The following is a 13,920-nucleotide window of genomic DNA, read 5'->3' as shown; positions in this document are numbered from 1 at the left end:
TGCCACTGTACCCACAAGATCAGAGGCATGTGCACGTCTGTTATACACAGCCAGGCTCCTGCCAGAATCGAAAAACCTGTTAGATGACGCTGTCAATAGCTCCCTCTGTCACCCCATCGGCACACTCGCGACAAGATTGTGGGGTGCCAATGGGTTTCCATGGTAGCCGGGGGCCTAACAAAGGCCCCCAGGTCCGCCTTCAGCGACTGCCGGAGGCACGTCGTAAAAGATTGCCTGTCCGTTTTACACTGACCGGCAATAATGCTTTGGTATAATAAGTATTCCAAAGCATTATATAAGCTATCAAAAGATTGCAAAGTGAGGTCCCCTAGTGGGACAAAAAAAAAACAACAAAACACTTAAATAAATTAGAGTAAAAATAAAATCCCTCTTCCTCTTCCTCTTCCTCTTCCTCTCCCTCTCCCTCTCCCTCTTCCTCTCCCTCTCCCTCTCCCTCTCCCTCTCCCTCTTCCTCTTCCTCTTCCTCTTCCTCTTCCTCTTCCTCTTCCTCTTCCTCTTCCTCTTCCTCCATGACTCGAACCAGAAAGCTAACGCATTAATTAAACCGCCGGGTGAACCGCGTCTAAAAAAAATTGTGGTTGCTTTTTGCAGTTTTTTTGTTCGCCCCCCCCCCCAATAAAAAAATAAAATAAAAGTTAATCAATAAGTCACATTTACCCCAAAATAGTGCTAATGAAAACTACACCTTGTCCCACAAAAAAACAAGCCCACATATGGCTACAGCAACAGAAAAATAAAGTTACGGCTCTTGGAATGCGGTGATGCAAAAACAAGTAATTAAAGGGAATGTGTCGCAAATTAAACCTTTTTTTTTTAAGTGTCGTTACTTATTTCTATTATATTTTTTTAGTTTTTTGCTGTATTTATTTATTTATTTATTTTTTTTTCCGCATGGTGGAAAGTATTAAAAATTAAATAATAATTTGACATGTTTTCCAATGTTGGCCACCAGGGGGAGCACTTCCCAGAATTACAGCAAGGTGAATACGGCAAAGCAACCTGACTCACAGCTGCTGTAAATGTGGGAGGGAACCTCACCCCCCCCTCTCACAAGCCAGGTAAAGGTGTCTTCAAATTGCTAAGCAGTGTCCGGCAGCCATTTGGGTGTGATTCTGCAGCTGGAAGAAGTTCTAGGACACACCAAAAGGCTAAGTGTATGTTCACACGCTTACTAAACAAAGGGAAAACCGCTCCTGATTTTCAGCAAATTTTTTAATCAAACTCGCGTTTTTTAACGGCCTTTTTTGGAGCTGTTTTTCTATAAAGTCAATGAAAAACGTCCCAAGAAGTGATGTGCACTTCATTTTGGTCGGGCGTCTTTTTACATGCCGTTTTTGGAAAACTACCACGTAAAAAACGCCCTGTCAGAACAGAACGCCGTATTTCCCATTGAAACCAATGGGCAGATGCTTGTAGGCGTTCTGCTTCCGATTTTTCAGCTGAAAACACTGTGTGTGAACATACTCTTAGGGTATGTGCACACACTAACTGCATTTACGTCTGAAATGACGGAGCTGTTTTCAGGAGAATTCAAGGCGAGGCGTCAATTACGGCCGTAGTTTGGAGCTCTTCTTCATTGAATTCAATGAAAAACTGCTCAAATTAAGCCCCAAGAAGTGTCCTGCACTTCTTTGCTGGGGCTGTTATTTTACGCGCCGTCTTTTGACAGCGACGCGTAAAATTACAGGTCGTCGGCACAGTACGTCGGCAAACCCATTCAAATGAATGGTCAGATGTTTGCCGACGTATTAGAGCCGTCTTTTCAGGCGTAAATCGAGGCGTAAAACGCCTCGTTTACGCCTGAAAATAGGTAGTGTGAACCCAGCCTTAGAATGATGAAAGTGAAGTGAATGACTTTTCAGTTGACCGGTTCACACGCCGTGTATTTGACATATTTTTTTTTTTTTGCACATTTTACGTGCAAAAAAAACCACATAAACGCTTGATTACACTTGATTTTGCGTGTTTGGGGGATGTGTGTGTGCTCGCCGCTGATTCTTCAAAACAGTTGATAAGCGGCTATGAAGTATCAGCGGCGCCCCGTGCACACCGCTCTGCCACACACACACACACACACACGGGAAAAGTCTTAAAGGGGTCGTCCAGGAAAACATGGCGCCGCACCTGTCCTCGGGTCGTGTGTGGTATTGCAGCTCTGTCCTATTCACTTCAATGGAGGTGAACTGCAATACCTGAGGACAGGTGCGGCGCTGTGTCTCCAATCCGGACACCCCTTCTGTCCTGAGATGACCCGACGGGGGAGGCGGGTGTCAGAGCCACCCACCGCCATCCCCGCAGACAGAACCACAACTATGGCATGAGGGCAGGGCTTGTCCTGAGTGCACTGTCTCTTGTTATGGACAGAGTTATAGTCACATGAACACCGTCTGATGAACCGGTAAGCTAGGTCCGATCACATGACAGAGAGGGTCACCAAAAACCCTGTGCACCCTCAGCCCGTCCATCCAGCCCTTTCCTGGTTATGTCTGGGAAAGCTGGGTGACCACCATTACCCCTCATACTGGAGTGTTTAGGGATGTGACTAATGAACCTCTCACACTCCAGTGGGAGGGGTAATGGTGGTCACCCAGCTTTCCCAGACCCCTGAACGGTAAATTTCTCTAGTTGTGCTGAGACTGTTTGGGGATGTGACTAATGAACCTCTCAGTCTCAGCACAACTAGAGAGATTTATCATTCAGGGGTCTGGGAAAGCTGGGTGACCACCATTACTCCTCCTAGTGGAGTGTGTTTGGGGATGTGACTAATGAACCTCTCACACTCCAGTAGGAGGGGTAATGGTGGTGACCCAGCTTTCCCAGACCCCTGAACGATAAATCTCTCTAATTGTGCTGAGACTGAGAGGTTCATTAGTCACATCCCCAAACAGTCTCAGCACAACTAGAGATTTATCGTTCAGGGCTTTCCCAGTACAGTTTCATCGTGTGTCCTTCACACAAGGGAGGGGGGGGCCGGTTCGGGGGGGGGGGCGTCGGGTGGGGGGGCCCGTCGGGGGTCACGAGAGCGGGGGTCTGTGAGGTAGAGAGTGGGACATGCATAGAGACACATCTTACCTGCAGTGCAGCTGGTCTTCAAGATGGCGCTTGCTCTCTCCCTGCAAACAGCTGCTCTGCTCTGTGTGACTCTGACCTGCGTCTGCGCAGGACAGAGCCATAGAGCAAAGTCAATGGAACGGCTCCCGTTCATTGACTCCTATGCACTGTAGCTGCCGTATTCCATGTCTGTATGTGTCGTTAATCGACACATACAGAGATGAAAAACAAAATGGCAGCCCCCATAGTGAAGTAAAAGTTAGAAAAAAGTAAAAAACAAACACACATAAATAAAAGATTTTATAATAAAACACTAAATGCAAATTGATATCCCAAAAATTTTTTCGTGACACCTTTCCTTTTTTTATTGTGCAAATATAAGAACCTAAAACCTTTACATATATGGTATCCCTGTAATCGTGCCGACCCATAGAATAGAGTTAACAGGTTATTTTTGCGTAAATTTATAACGCGAAAATCAATGCTGGAATACCTGTTTATTTTCAATTCTCTCCTAAAATAAAGTTAATCAATATGTTATATGCACCCAAAAATGGTACACTTGCAAAATACAACTCGTCCCGCAAAAATCAAGCCCTTATACGGCTATATCGGCGGAATTAAAAAAGGTTCTGACTCTTGGAATGCGACATTGAAAAAACAAAAAATAATTCCTGGTCATTAACGTGCAAAAAGTCCTGGTCATCAAGGGGTTAAGAATACTGATGCAAGATACTGACCTAAAATACACCCTTGTTAGTCCTGAGTAAGTTTATTAATTTTACGCTTCAAAATGCTTTTAATCTGGGCCCTATCCGGATTTATAATATGTTTATGCCTTTGTTTTGTCTTGCAGCCCTCCAAGTCACAAGATTGTTGTCAATGGGAAGGAATGCATCAATTTTTCATCTTTCAATTTCCTTGGCCTCCTTGATAACGATAGGGTTAAGGTTGGTAACAATCCCCATTATGCTTCTGAAGTGTAGATCGTTCTAACATTTGTCTTGTGCCCCTATGAACATCTCCTCTATATATGTCTTTTTAATATAGAATGTCTGGACCTTCAGTATCTGTACAGGTTTAGGCCATGTGGTTTCACCTGTTAAACCTCTTCTGACAAGTCACTGAGAGATGTCATTGATGAGTCCGTAGAACCCCAGCGAATGCTAGAACAAAGCGGTTTTGACATTGCTCCAAATTCCATGCCTTTTTCTCTTGAGACTTGATGACTTTTGGCTCTCGAGTCTGCACTAGGAAATCCACTATTTAGTGCAATATGACTGGGTCAGGGAATCTTGTTCTATTTAGACTATGTTTACACTTGTGAGCACTTAGTTTGCCACTCCCCTCAAGACTAGTGGGAGTGGCTATCATTATGTAATGCACCCTCCTTCTGCAGCATTTTTTACCTGTCTGCGTCCTGCTGGCAACGGGTTTTCACCCACCCACTTAGTAAGTCTGGCCTTTTTGTGGTTTTGAAGTGATCTATGTCCCATTTTTTTCTGCTGCTGTTTACACTAGTGTCACACTGTTTTTATCAGATGCCTTTAATTTCCCATTGATTTAAATGAAGACAAGGAATGTAAGTTTTTCTTTTTTTTTTCTTTTTCTTTTTTGTGGATAGAATCGTGTAGTAGACAATTTTTTTTTCTCTGGCCAGAATAAAATAAAGGATTTCCAGAATGAGGACTATGCTACGTTGCTCCCATAACTGCCATTCACTACTGTGGGAGTTATGGAAACAGAGTAGCGCAGCTAGCTGAGCTGTTTCCGTAACTCCCGACCATATAGTCAGGAAGTGGTCAGGAGGCCGCGCGAGCACAAAAAGCTAGAATGGGGATTAGTGGGCCCTGTTCTAGAGATGGGTGTGGGTCCCAGAGGTGGGACCTGCATCTATCTGACGTTTATGACATATCCTGTGGATATGTCATAAATGTCCCTCATGGAAAAAAAACCTTTAACTGATCTAAATGAATGGAGCTCTTATCAGAAAAATGTCTTTACTCTTATATAAGCAAGGGAACAGAAATGAGAAAAAAAGCTAGTGTGAATGGAGCCTGATTTAACGGTTTGTGTTAATACTTTTTTTTTTTGATTGTTGATTTTTAACCCCTTTGCACACCATGACATAATAGCATGTCGGGGTGCGGGGGGGGGGGGGGGTGATGTCTGCAGCGGATTCACGCGCTGAGCTTGTTTCATATGCTCCGGGTGTCAGCTGTGTTTTACAGCTGACACCCGGGACTAACGGCCAGGAACAACGATTGCACTGTTCCTTGCCGTTTTAACTCCTCAAATGCTGTGGTCATTTGCGACCGCAGCATCAGAGTCAATAAAAAGAGGGGATCAGCGCTCCCACAAAATGATTGTGGAGTGCCGATGGTTGTCAAGGCAGCCCAGGGGCCTACTGAAGGCCCCCAGGTCTGCCTTCACTCTGCCTCTGTTGAGCCCTGCCTATGGCAGGTCTTAACAGAAGCCTGTAAAAATGACCATATACTGCGATATATTCGTATTGCACCAGCGATCGTACATTCGCTGGTTCAAGTCCCCTAGGGGGACTAATAGAATGTGTTAAGAAAAGTTAAATAAAGTTATTAGTAGTGAAAAAAAATATATATTTTTCCTCTAAAGTATTGTAAAAAATAAACAAAATTTGTATTCATGCGTCCGTAAAAGTCAGAACTATTAAAATATACCATTATTTAACTTGCACGGGGAACACCATAAAAAATTTCAACCGACAAAATCGGTGGTCAACTTAGAGGTCAAAAAATTTTTAATAACAAATGATCAAAAAGTTGTATGTACCAAAAAATGGTAGCAATAAAAACTACAGCTTGTCCTGCAAAAAATACGCCCTCACACCGCTCAAGCTATGGAAAAAAAAAAATGTAACGGGTATCAGTATGTGTGGAAACAAAACAATTTATTTTATTTTATTTTTTTAAGTAGTAAAATGTACAAAAAATCTAAATAAATTTTGGTATCGCCGTAATCATATTGAGCCACGGTATAAAGTTAAGTTACCGTTTTTACCGCACGGTGAAAGCCATAAAAACTAAACCCAAAAAACAATAGAGGAATCACAGTTCTTTCCCAATTTCAGCTCGCAAAGACTTTGTTTTTACAGTTGCACAACACGTTATATGGTACTATAGAATCTACAACTCCTCCCACAAAAAATAAGCCCTCACACCACTCTATTGACGGAAAAATAATAAAGTTATGACTCTCCAAAGGCGGGGAATGAAAAACTAAGATGAAAAAGCAAAAAAATGTCTCTGTCCCGAAAGGGTTAGGGCCTGTTCACATCAGCGTTGCTTTCCGTTGAGGGGTTCAGTGGGCGCTTTCTGTCGGGGGAACCCTTCAATGGAATGGCGAATGGAAACCTTAGCTTCCGTTTGCACCACCATTGATCTCAATGGTGACGGATACTTTGCTAATGGTTTCCGTTTGTCACCGTTGTGAAAGGGTTCAGTTTTTTTGATGGAATCAGTAGCGCAGTCAACGAATGGAAACCCATAGCAAAGTATCTGTCACCCTTGAGATCAATGGTGATGCAAACGGAAGCTAACGTTTCCGTTTGCCTTTCCGCTGAGGGGTTCCCCAGACGGAAAGCTCTGACGGAACCCCTCAACGGAAGAGCAATGGTCATGTGAACACAGTCTTAATGGTTAATATTGAATGAAGCATTTTCTCCCTGTATCTTGCAGAGTGCAGCATTGGCATCGCTTAGAAAGTACGGTGTTGGAACATGTGGTCCAAGAGGATTTTATGGTACTTTTGGTAAGTACATTACCCATTAAGTTTTGGGAAAAAAGTTATAGCTTTTTAACATGAAGAGTTTATGATGAAAAAAAAATTGGCCATAGCTAGTTATTTGATCACTGGAAGAACTTTTAAGCTTCTTGACCACAATACAAAATCTCTTCCAGCTTAATATCATGACATGGTATTACATCTCTGACCTGCTTATTTATGGTACTGCTTTCCTCTTACATGGCCTACAGGGCACCATGAAGCACGGAGGCCCATATGCAGTTGCAACCAGTGTACCCACTTATAGCTATACCATTGAATTAGGCTTGTATAATTTTGTACTGACTTTAAGGTATTAATTTAAGAAGCGGCAGAAGCACTCGGCCGAGCACTCTGCACATTTTCTGTAATCGTCTCTCCTCATTCTACTTAAGTCCGTCTTCAGGCTAACTAGGAGAGCCAATTGCAGCCTTAGGTGCAGAGTTCTCGGCTGAGTGCTTCCGTCCCTTTGTGTCAGTGATAGTGACTGTCTCAGAACCCAGACCCCCACCGATCAAAACGTCTGACATGTCTCTGACATATCAAAAGTTTTCTGAAAGTGCAGTAACTCTTTAATCTAGAATGTATAATATGTCAAGAGCCAGTCGTTTATTCTTAGCATTGTACTGAAAACGGCTATTAAGTGTTTGTATGTCATTAATTTGTTGTACTAGCGTTCATCTTTCTATCACTAGTTTATTAATGCCCTGTCTCATAACTAATCTAATAGGCGCTATGATGCTGATAACTACAGTGTAATTTTTTTTTCAAAAATGAGCATTTTTCTAAATATGCTAATTTGGCTATACTTGCCAAATGGGAGGTTACTCTTTCTTTTCACTCTGGGCGGTATAATGTTTTCTGTGTGACGCTTCCCAGCCCAGCAATACAGCGTGACCATATAGCATACAGCTTACATTCCCGACTGTGTTTTCAACTGGTGATACCTCCGGTTGTTTCACAGCTAGAACTGCGATCATGGTGCCATATGAAAGATTAGAATCTTATCTTTCGCTAGGATTCGAGCCAATGGGCGGATGTCAGATTCCTTTAGACTAGAGAGGGGGACGCGTCAGGGATGTCCACTTTCCCCGCTATTATTCGCTCTAGCGATCGAACCTCTGGCAAATGTGGTAAGGCAACATCCGGGTATAGAAGGGTTTCGATGTGGGGAGCTGCAGGAACGCATAGCATTATATGCGGATGATATTTTACTATTCCTGGGAGAGATAGTTCGGTCACTGCCGTTGATAATGACCATATTGGAACGGTTTGGCAAATTTTCAGGGCTTCAAATTAATTGGAGTAAGTCGACATTGCTGCCACTCAAACCATTGGAGGTGCCACTGGTGGTGGGGGGAATTGCTGTACCTTGTGTTAAGGAATTTAAATATCTGGGGATTAAGGTCTCGGGGAGGGTGCAGGATTTTGTTGCGCTGAATGTGAAACCATTATTGGACAAACTAAAAGATAAGACCAGAATATGGCTTGGACTACCACTTTCAGCGCTAGGAAGAGCAAACCTGATTAAAATGATTCTGATGCCTCAGGTTCTTTATGTGGTGCATAATGCCCCAGTGTGGTTGCCTAAATACTGGTTCAGGAGAATACATAATCTGTTTAGGGACTTAGTGTGGAAAAGGGGGATCCCCAGGATTAAATTGGAAAAATTACAATTACCAACGGAAAAGGGAGGATTAGCTATTCCAAATGCGTGGATATATTACTTAGCAGCCCAAGCACAACATTTTAAAGGTTGGAAGAATAGGGAAGAGTGGGACTCTAGTGGGAAACTGGTGCATCATTTGAGTCGGGGCGAGGATATACTAGAGGCAATGGAGTCTCATAAACTAAGGAGGGAGGCGAAAGGGAAACCGACTTTGCTATTGATACATAGGGTCTGGTGGGAATGCAAAAAAATACTGGGCGTTACTTGGTGCTCCAATTATATGCCTCTATGGGATAATCCATACTTATGGGAATTCCATATCTTGGACGGCTTTCAGGAGTGGGAACAAGCTGGGGTCAGATATGTATACCAGGTATATGAGGGGGGAAGTCTCAAATTGTTCTCACAGTTACAGGAGGAGTTCGGACTCCCACATCGGATGTTTTATCAATATCTCCAGTTGCGGCATGCGGCGCAGGCCCAGGGTAGATTGGTGGATTTGGGCTGCTCTACTATGGGAGTGATGGAACAGGTATTGGGAGCAAAAGACACTAAAGGGATTATTTCTGTGATCTATGGTACATTACTTTCCAAATTCCTTGGAGATCCGATGGGGGTGATCAGATGCAAATGGGAAGAGGATGTGGGGAATATAACTGATGATGAGTGGGAGGAGATACTGGAATCGCCCAAAATGCTCTCCATTAATGTAGCACACAGGAGGTCACAACTTTTTCTCCTACATAGAGTGTACAGGACGCCTAAGGTGTTAATGCAAATGAGACTCAGACCAACGCAGGAGTGTCCCAGGTGTTCGTTTGAGGGGGCAGACATAAAGCATATGTTCTGGAGTTGTCCGAAGCTGAATGATTACTGGAAGGAGGTTGGAGGCATGGTAGAGAGGGTATTTGGGAGAGTTTTTCCGTTGGAACCTAAGATCTATGTGTTGGGCTGCATGGGGGAGGAGGGAGGAGATGGAGCTGAATTACTGGCCATAAAAAAGGTTTTGTATCATGCTAGGAAACTAATAGCAAAATATTGGTTGAATGCGGATCCCCCGGAGGCGTCTGAGCTAGTGGAATACGTTAATCACACGGTGGCATTGGAACATCGGATATACCTAAAACGTGGGGCAATACACAAATACGATAAGCAATGGGGAAAATGGGAACACAATTATGGCACTGCAGGGAGGTAGAATACACCTTAAGGTGGAATGATCAGGAGGCAAGTATGGATATATCAGTAGGAGGCAGGAGAGAGAATGGTTATATGAGTCAGGGAAAGGAGGAGGTACTGCGGGGGGGGGGGGGGGGGGAGTTGGGATGGAGGGAAGTGGGAGTTGTGATACATATAACTGTATATGTTGTACAAAACTGAAAATGTATTGACGGTTGGAACCAAGTTAATGTACATGAGATGTATGATATATGTTGTATTATCAATAAAAACTGGTTTGATTTAAAAAAAAAGAATCTTATCTTTCATATGCCATCACTGTTCTAGGTGGTCCACAGCCAGAGATCTGACTGTTTGAACTAGGGATGTACGATGCATCGAAACTTTGATACTTTGTGCAGCTTATTATAGTAACACATGAATGTATGAGAGCGGTGCTGTTGCTGTGTAATGCATGTGTAATACAGCCATTGCCCTGCTCCTGAGTCCTGACACGTGGGTGCCGTCAGGATGATGCGATGCGGCCAGTGCTGCACTAATGATCGGCGGCACTGAAGACTGAACATGACGGGCGCACTGCAAATCACCCCCATGTTCTGTCTTCAGTGCCTGAACCGCTGCTCATTAGTACAGTGCCGGCCGCATCGCCTCATGCTGACCGCGTATGCACTTCATGTCAGGAGCGTGGCAATAGCTGTATCACACAGCCGCAGCCCCGCTCTATAACAGCGGAGACCAGAGAAACCTCTTCTCTCCGCCGTTATTCCACTGAATGCTGCGATCAAAGCTGACTGCAGCATTCAGGGGAAAATGAGAAGGGGGATGCCCTTTGGAATGCATCACAGGGTTCCCTGTGACACGATTGAGGGACATACCATATATGGGCAGACAGCCCAGGGTCCATTGAAGGACCCCAGGGCTGTCTTACCATATTTCCTGTTAGGGCATACTTGTGTATGTCCTAACTGCCTGTTTACTATTCGTGTATAGATATATGCCAGTACATTAAAGTTTAAAAAATAAAGTAAAAACAAAGTAATGTTAAATAAAAAAAACATACACATACACCTTTTTTACAATAAACATTAAAATAAGTCTCAATACATAAAATATATACACATTCGGTATTGGCGCGGCCGTAATAACCTTCACAACAATTTTTTTGCATCATTTATGATGTGTACGCTGTGAAAAAATAAAATAAAAACTGCTTTCTATCACTTATTGTGGGGCACAAGGTGTGATGAATTTAACCTCCATGTGCCTCACATTAATAGTTATTAACCCAATCATGTAACTTACACATTAACCCATTATGACTGAGAAACATGATGGGGTTAATTACTATTAATGTGAGGCACATTCAAAATTCATCACACCTCGCGCCTCACATCAGAATTGAAGAACTATCAAAGTATCGTTTTGGTATCGAAATCGCAATATTACACACAGTATCGGTATCGAAGTCCAAATCCTGGTATCGTGACACATCCCTAGTTTGAACTGATCCCCCTTCCCTCCAGCCTCTGTCTCTCACACTGTGTGAAGCAGCTTCATGCTGATAGGACAGCGTCAGAGGCTGTTAGGAGGCTCCACCTCAGGAGAATCGCTCGTGTTGACGCTTAAGGGTATGTACACATGGTAGCAGGCTTTTACGGCTGAAATGACAGACTGTTTTAAGGAGAAAACAGCTGCCTCGTTTCAGCCGTAAAAGCACCTCCTCGTATTATGCGAGGCGTCTTTGACGCCTGTAATCTTGAGCTTCTCTTCATGGAGTTCAATGAAGAACGGCTCAAATTACGTGGCAAAGAAGTGTCCTGCACTTCTTTGCCGAGGCAGTCAATTTACCCGTCGTCGTTTGACAGCTGTCAAACGACGACGCGTAAATTACAGGTCATCTGCACAGTACGTCGGCAAACTGATTCAAATGAATGGGCAGATGTTTGCCGACGTATTGTAGCCCTATTTTCAGACGTAAAACGAGGCATAATACGCCTCGTTTACGCCTGAAAATAGGTCGTGTGAACCCAGCCTAATTGTTTAGTATCGCCTCATTTGCATATTTAGAATAAAAGCTCATAACTTTTAAAATAAACTTTTTGGGACACAAATCGATGTGACAATGCCTATTAGATTAGCTAAGAGATAGGGCATTACTAAACTATTGATAGCCTCTTTAAAGGGAATGTGTTGCGAATGAAACTTTTTTTTTTCTTTTTTTTTTTTGGTAAGTTACTTATTTCTATTATATTTTTACGTTTTATTGCTGTATTTTTTTTTCTATTTTACATGGTGGAAAGTATTAAAAATGTAATAATAATTTGACATGTTTCCCTATGTTTGCCACCAGAGGGAGCACTTCCCAGAATTACAGCAAGGTGAATAAGGCAACGCAACCTGACTCTCACAGCTGCTGTAAATGTGGGAGGGAATCTCACCCCCCCCCCCCCACAAGCCAGGAAAAGGTGTTTTCAAATTGCTAAGCAGTGTCCGGCAGCCATATTGGGTGTGATTCTGCATCTGGCAGAAGTTATAGGACACACCAATAGGCTAAGGGTATGTTCACATGCTCACTAAATAAAGGGAAAACTGCTCCTGATTTTCAGACATTTTTTTTAATCAAACTCGAGTTTTTGGCTGCGTTTTTTACGGCCGTTTTTGGAGCTGTTTTTCTATAGTCAATTAAAAACGGCTCCAAAAGCATCCCAAGAAGTGGCATGCACTTCTTTTTGGCGGGAGTCTTTTTACGTGCCTTTCTTGGAAAATGGTCACGTAAAGGAACACCCCTTCTGAACAGAACGCCGTATTTCCCATTTGAAACCAATGGGCAGATGTTTGGAGGCGTTCGGCTTCAGATTTTTAGCCGTGTTTCGGGACGTTTAAGGCCCGAAAAACCACTGAAAACACTGCGTGTGAACATACCCTTAGAATGGTGAAAATGAAGTGAATGACTTTTCAGTTGACAGGTTCACATGGCGTGTATTTGACAAGTATTTTTTGCGCATTTTATATGCCTCTCCTGCTAAATGTCTCTATCCCTCCATCCTGCTGACAGTCTCCTCCAGGATCACTGTCAGCAGGATTGTATGGTGACGCTGGAGGAGACGGTCAGCAAGATTAGGTGGTGATGCTGGAGGAGACGGTCAGCAAGATTGGGTGGGGATGCATCACCATACAATCTTGCTGACTGTCTCCTCCATCGTCCCCATACAATCTTGCTGACAGTCTCCTCTGCAGTAGAGGAGACTGTCACACCACTCTGTGATAGGAATAACCATTTGCTGCTGACAGTCTCCTCCCCGACCTCATGCTGACTGATACCTCACCTCCTCACCCGATCGCAGACCGTCCACACTGACATTACATCACACACACACACACACACACACACACACACACACACACACCTCTACTACATCTGACAAGCTTAGCTCCGCACACCGTCCACACTGACAATACATCTAGCGACAGTGGGGGGGGGGGGCCGTTGGGGGTCACGAGAGCCGGAGTCTGTGAGAGAGAGAGGGACAGACCGAGACACACACATTACCTGCAGTGCAGCTGGTCTTCATAATGGCGCCTGCTATCTCCCTACAAACCGGCTTCTCTGCTGTGACTCTGACCTGCGTCTGCGCAGTACATAGCCAGATAGCAGAAGCAATGAACGGCTCACGTTCATTGTGCCCTATGCCCTGTAGCTGCCGTATTCCATCTGTGTATGTGTCGTTAAACGACATATACAGAGAGGAAAAACAAATTGCAGCCCCCATAGAGAAGTAGAAGTATGACTACATAAAAAAGTAGAAAGTGACAACACAAATAAATAAAATTTGTTTACATTATATTAAAAGCAATATAATAAAATATAAAATAAAAATCATGACACCTTCCCTTTTAAAGGCTATGCAAACCTTTTTTTTTTTTTTTTTTTTTTGTGTGTGTCAATCAGTGTGATTAGTGCAACTTTACAATTTTAGTTTTTATTAGAAAAACGATTTTTACTTATTGAGATACAGCTGCTCTGTATTCTCAGCTCTATCGTTCGCGAAGACCTGAATCCGTCAGTCCCGTGGACCTGACTGGTGCAGAGTCAGCGGGTCACGCAGGATCCACCTGTCATTTTATCACATATAAGATCAAAACCTGCTTTCACTGAACCGTAGTCCCGCGAACCCAGTGGCGTAAGTACCACGGGGCCCGCA

The 13,920-nt window shown here is 43.5% G+C and overlaps 1 protein-coding gene across 1 annotated transcript in view; it reads left to right on the top strand.

Annotated features, from left to right (window-relative positions):
• SPTLC1 (serine palmitoyltransferase long chain base subunit 1) overlaps positions 1 to 13,920 on the top strand; it is an 89,179-nt gene that overhangs the window by 10,833 nt on the left and 64,426 nt on the right. The window contains exons 4-5 of the mRNA XM_075828859.1: positions 3,929 to 4,022; positions 6,786 to 6,858. Of these exons, the coding sequence (XP_075684974.1) occupies positions 3,929 to 4,022; positions 6,786 to 6,858 (167 nt within the window). The remainder of the gene's footprint in view (positions 1 to 3,928; positions 4,023 to 6,785; positions 6,859 to 13,920) is intronic.

The sequence above is a fragment of the Rhinoderma darwinii genome, chromosome 1 (assembly GCF_050947455.1).
Source record: "Rhinoderma darwinii isolate aRhiDar2 chromosome 1, aRhiDar2.hap1, whole genome shotgun sequence".
NCBI classification, from domain to species: Eukaryota; Metazoa; Chordata; class Amphibia; order Anura; family Rhinodermatidae; genus Rhinoderma; species Rhinoderma darwinii.
Note: the sequence above shows the minus strand (reverse complement) of the source record. Positions and strands in the feature narration are given on the sequence as shown.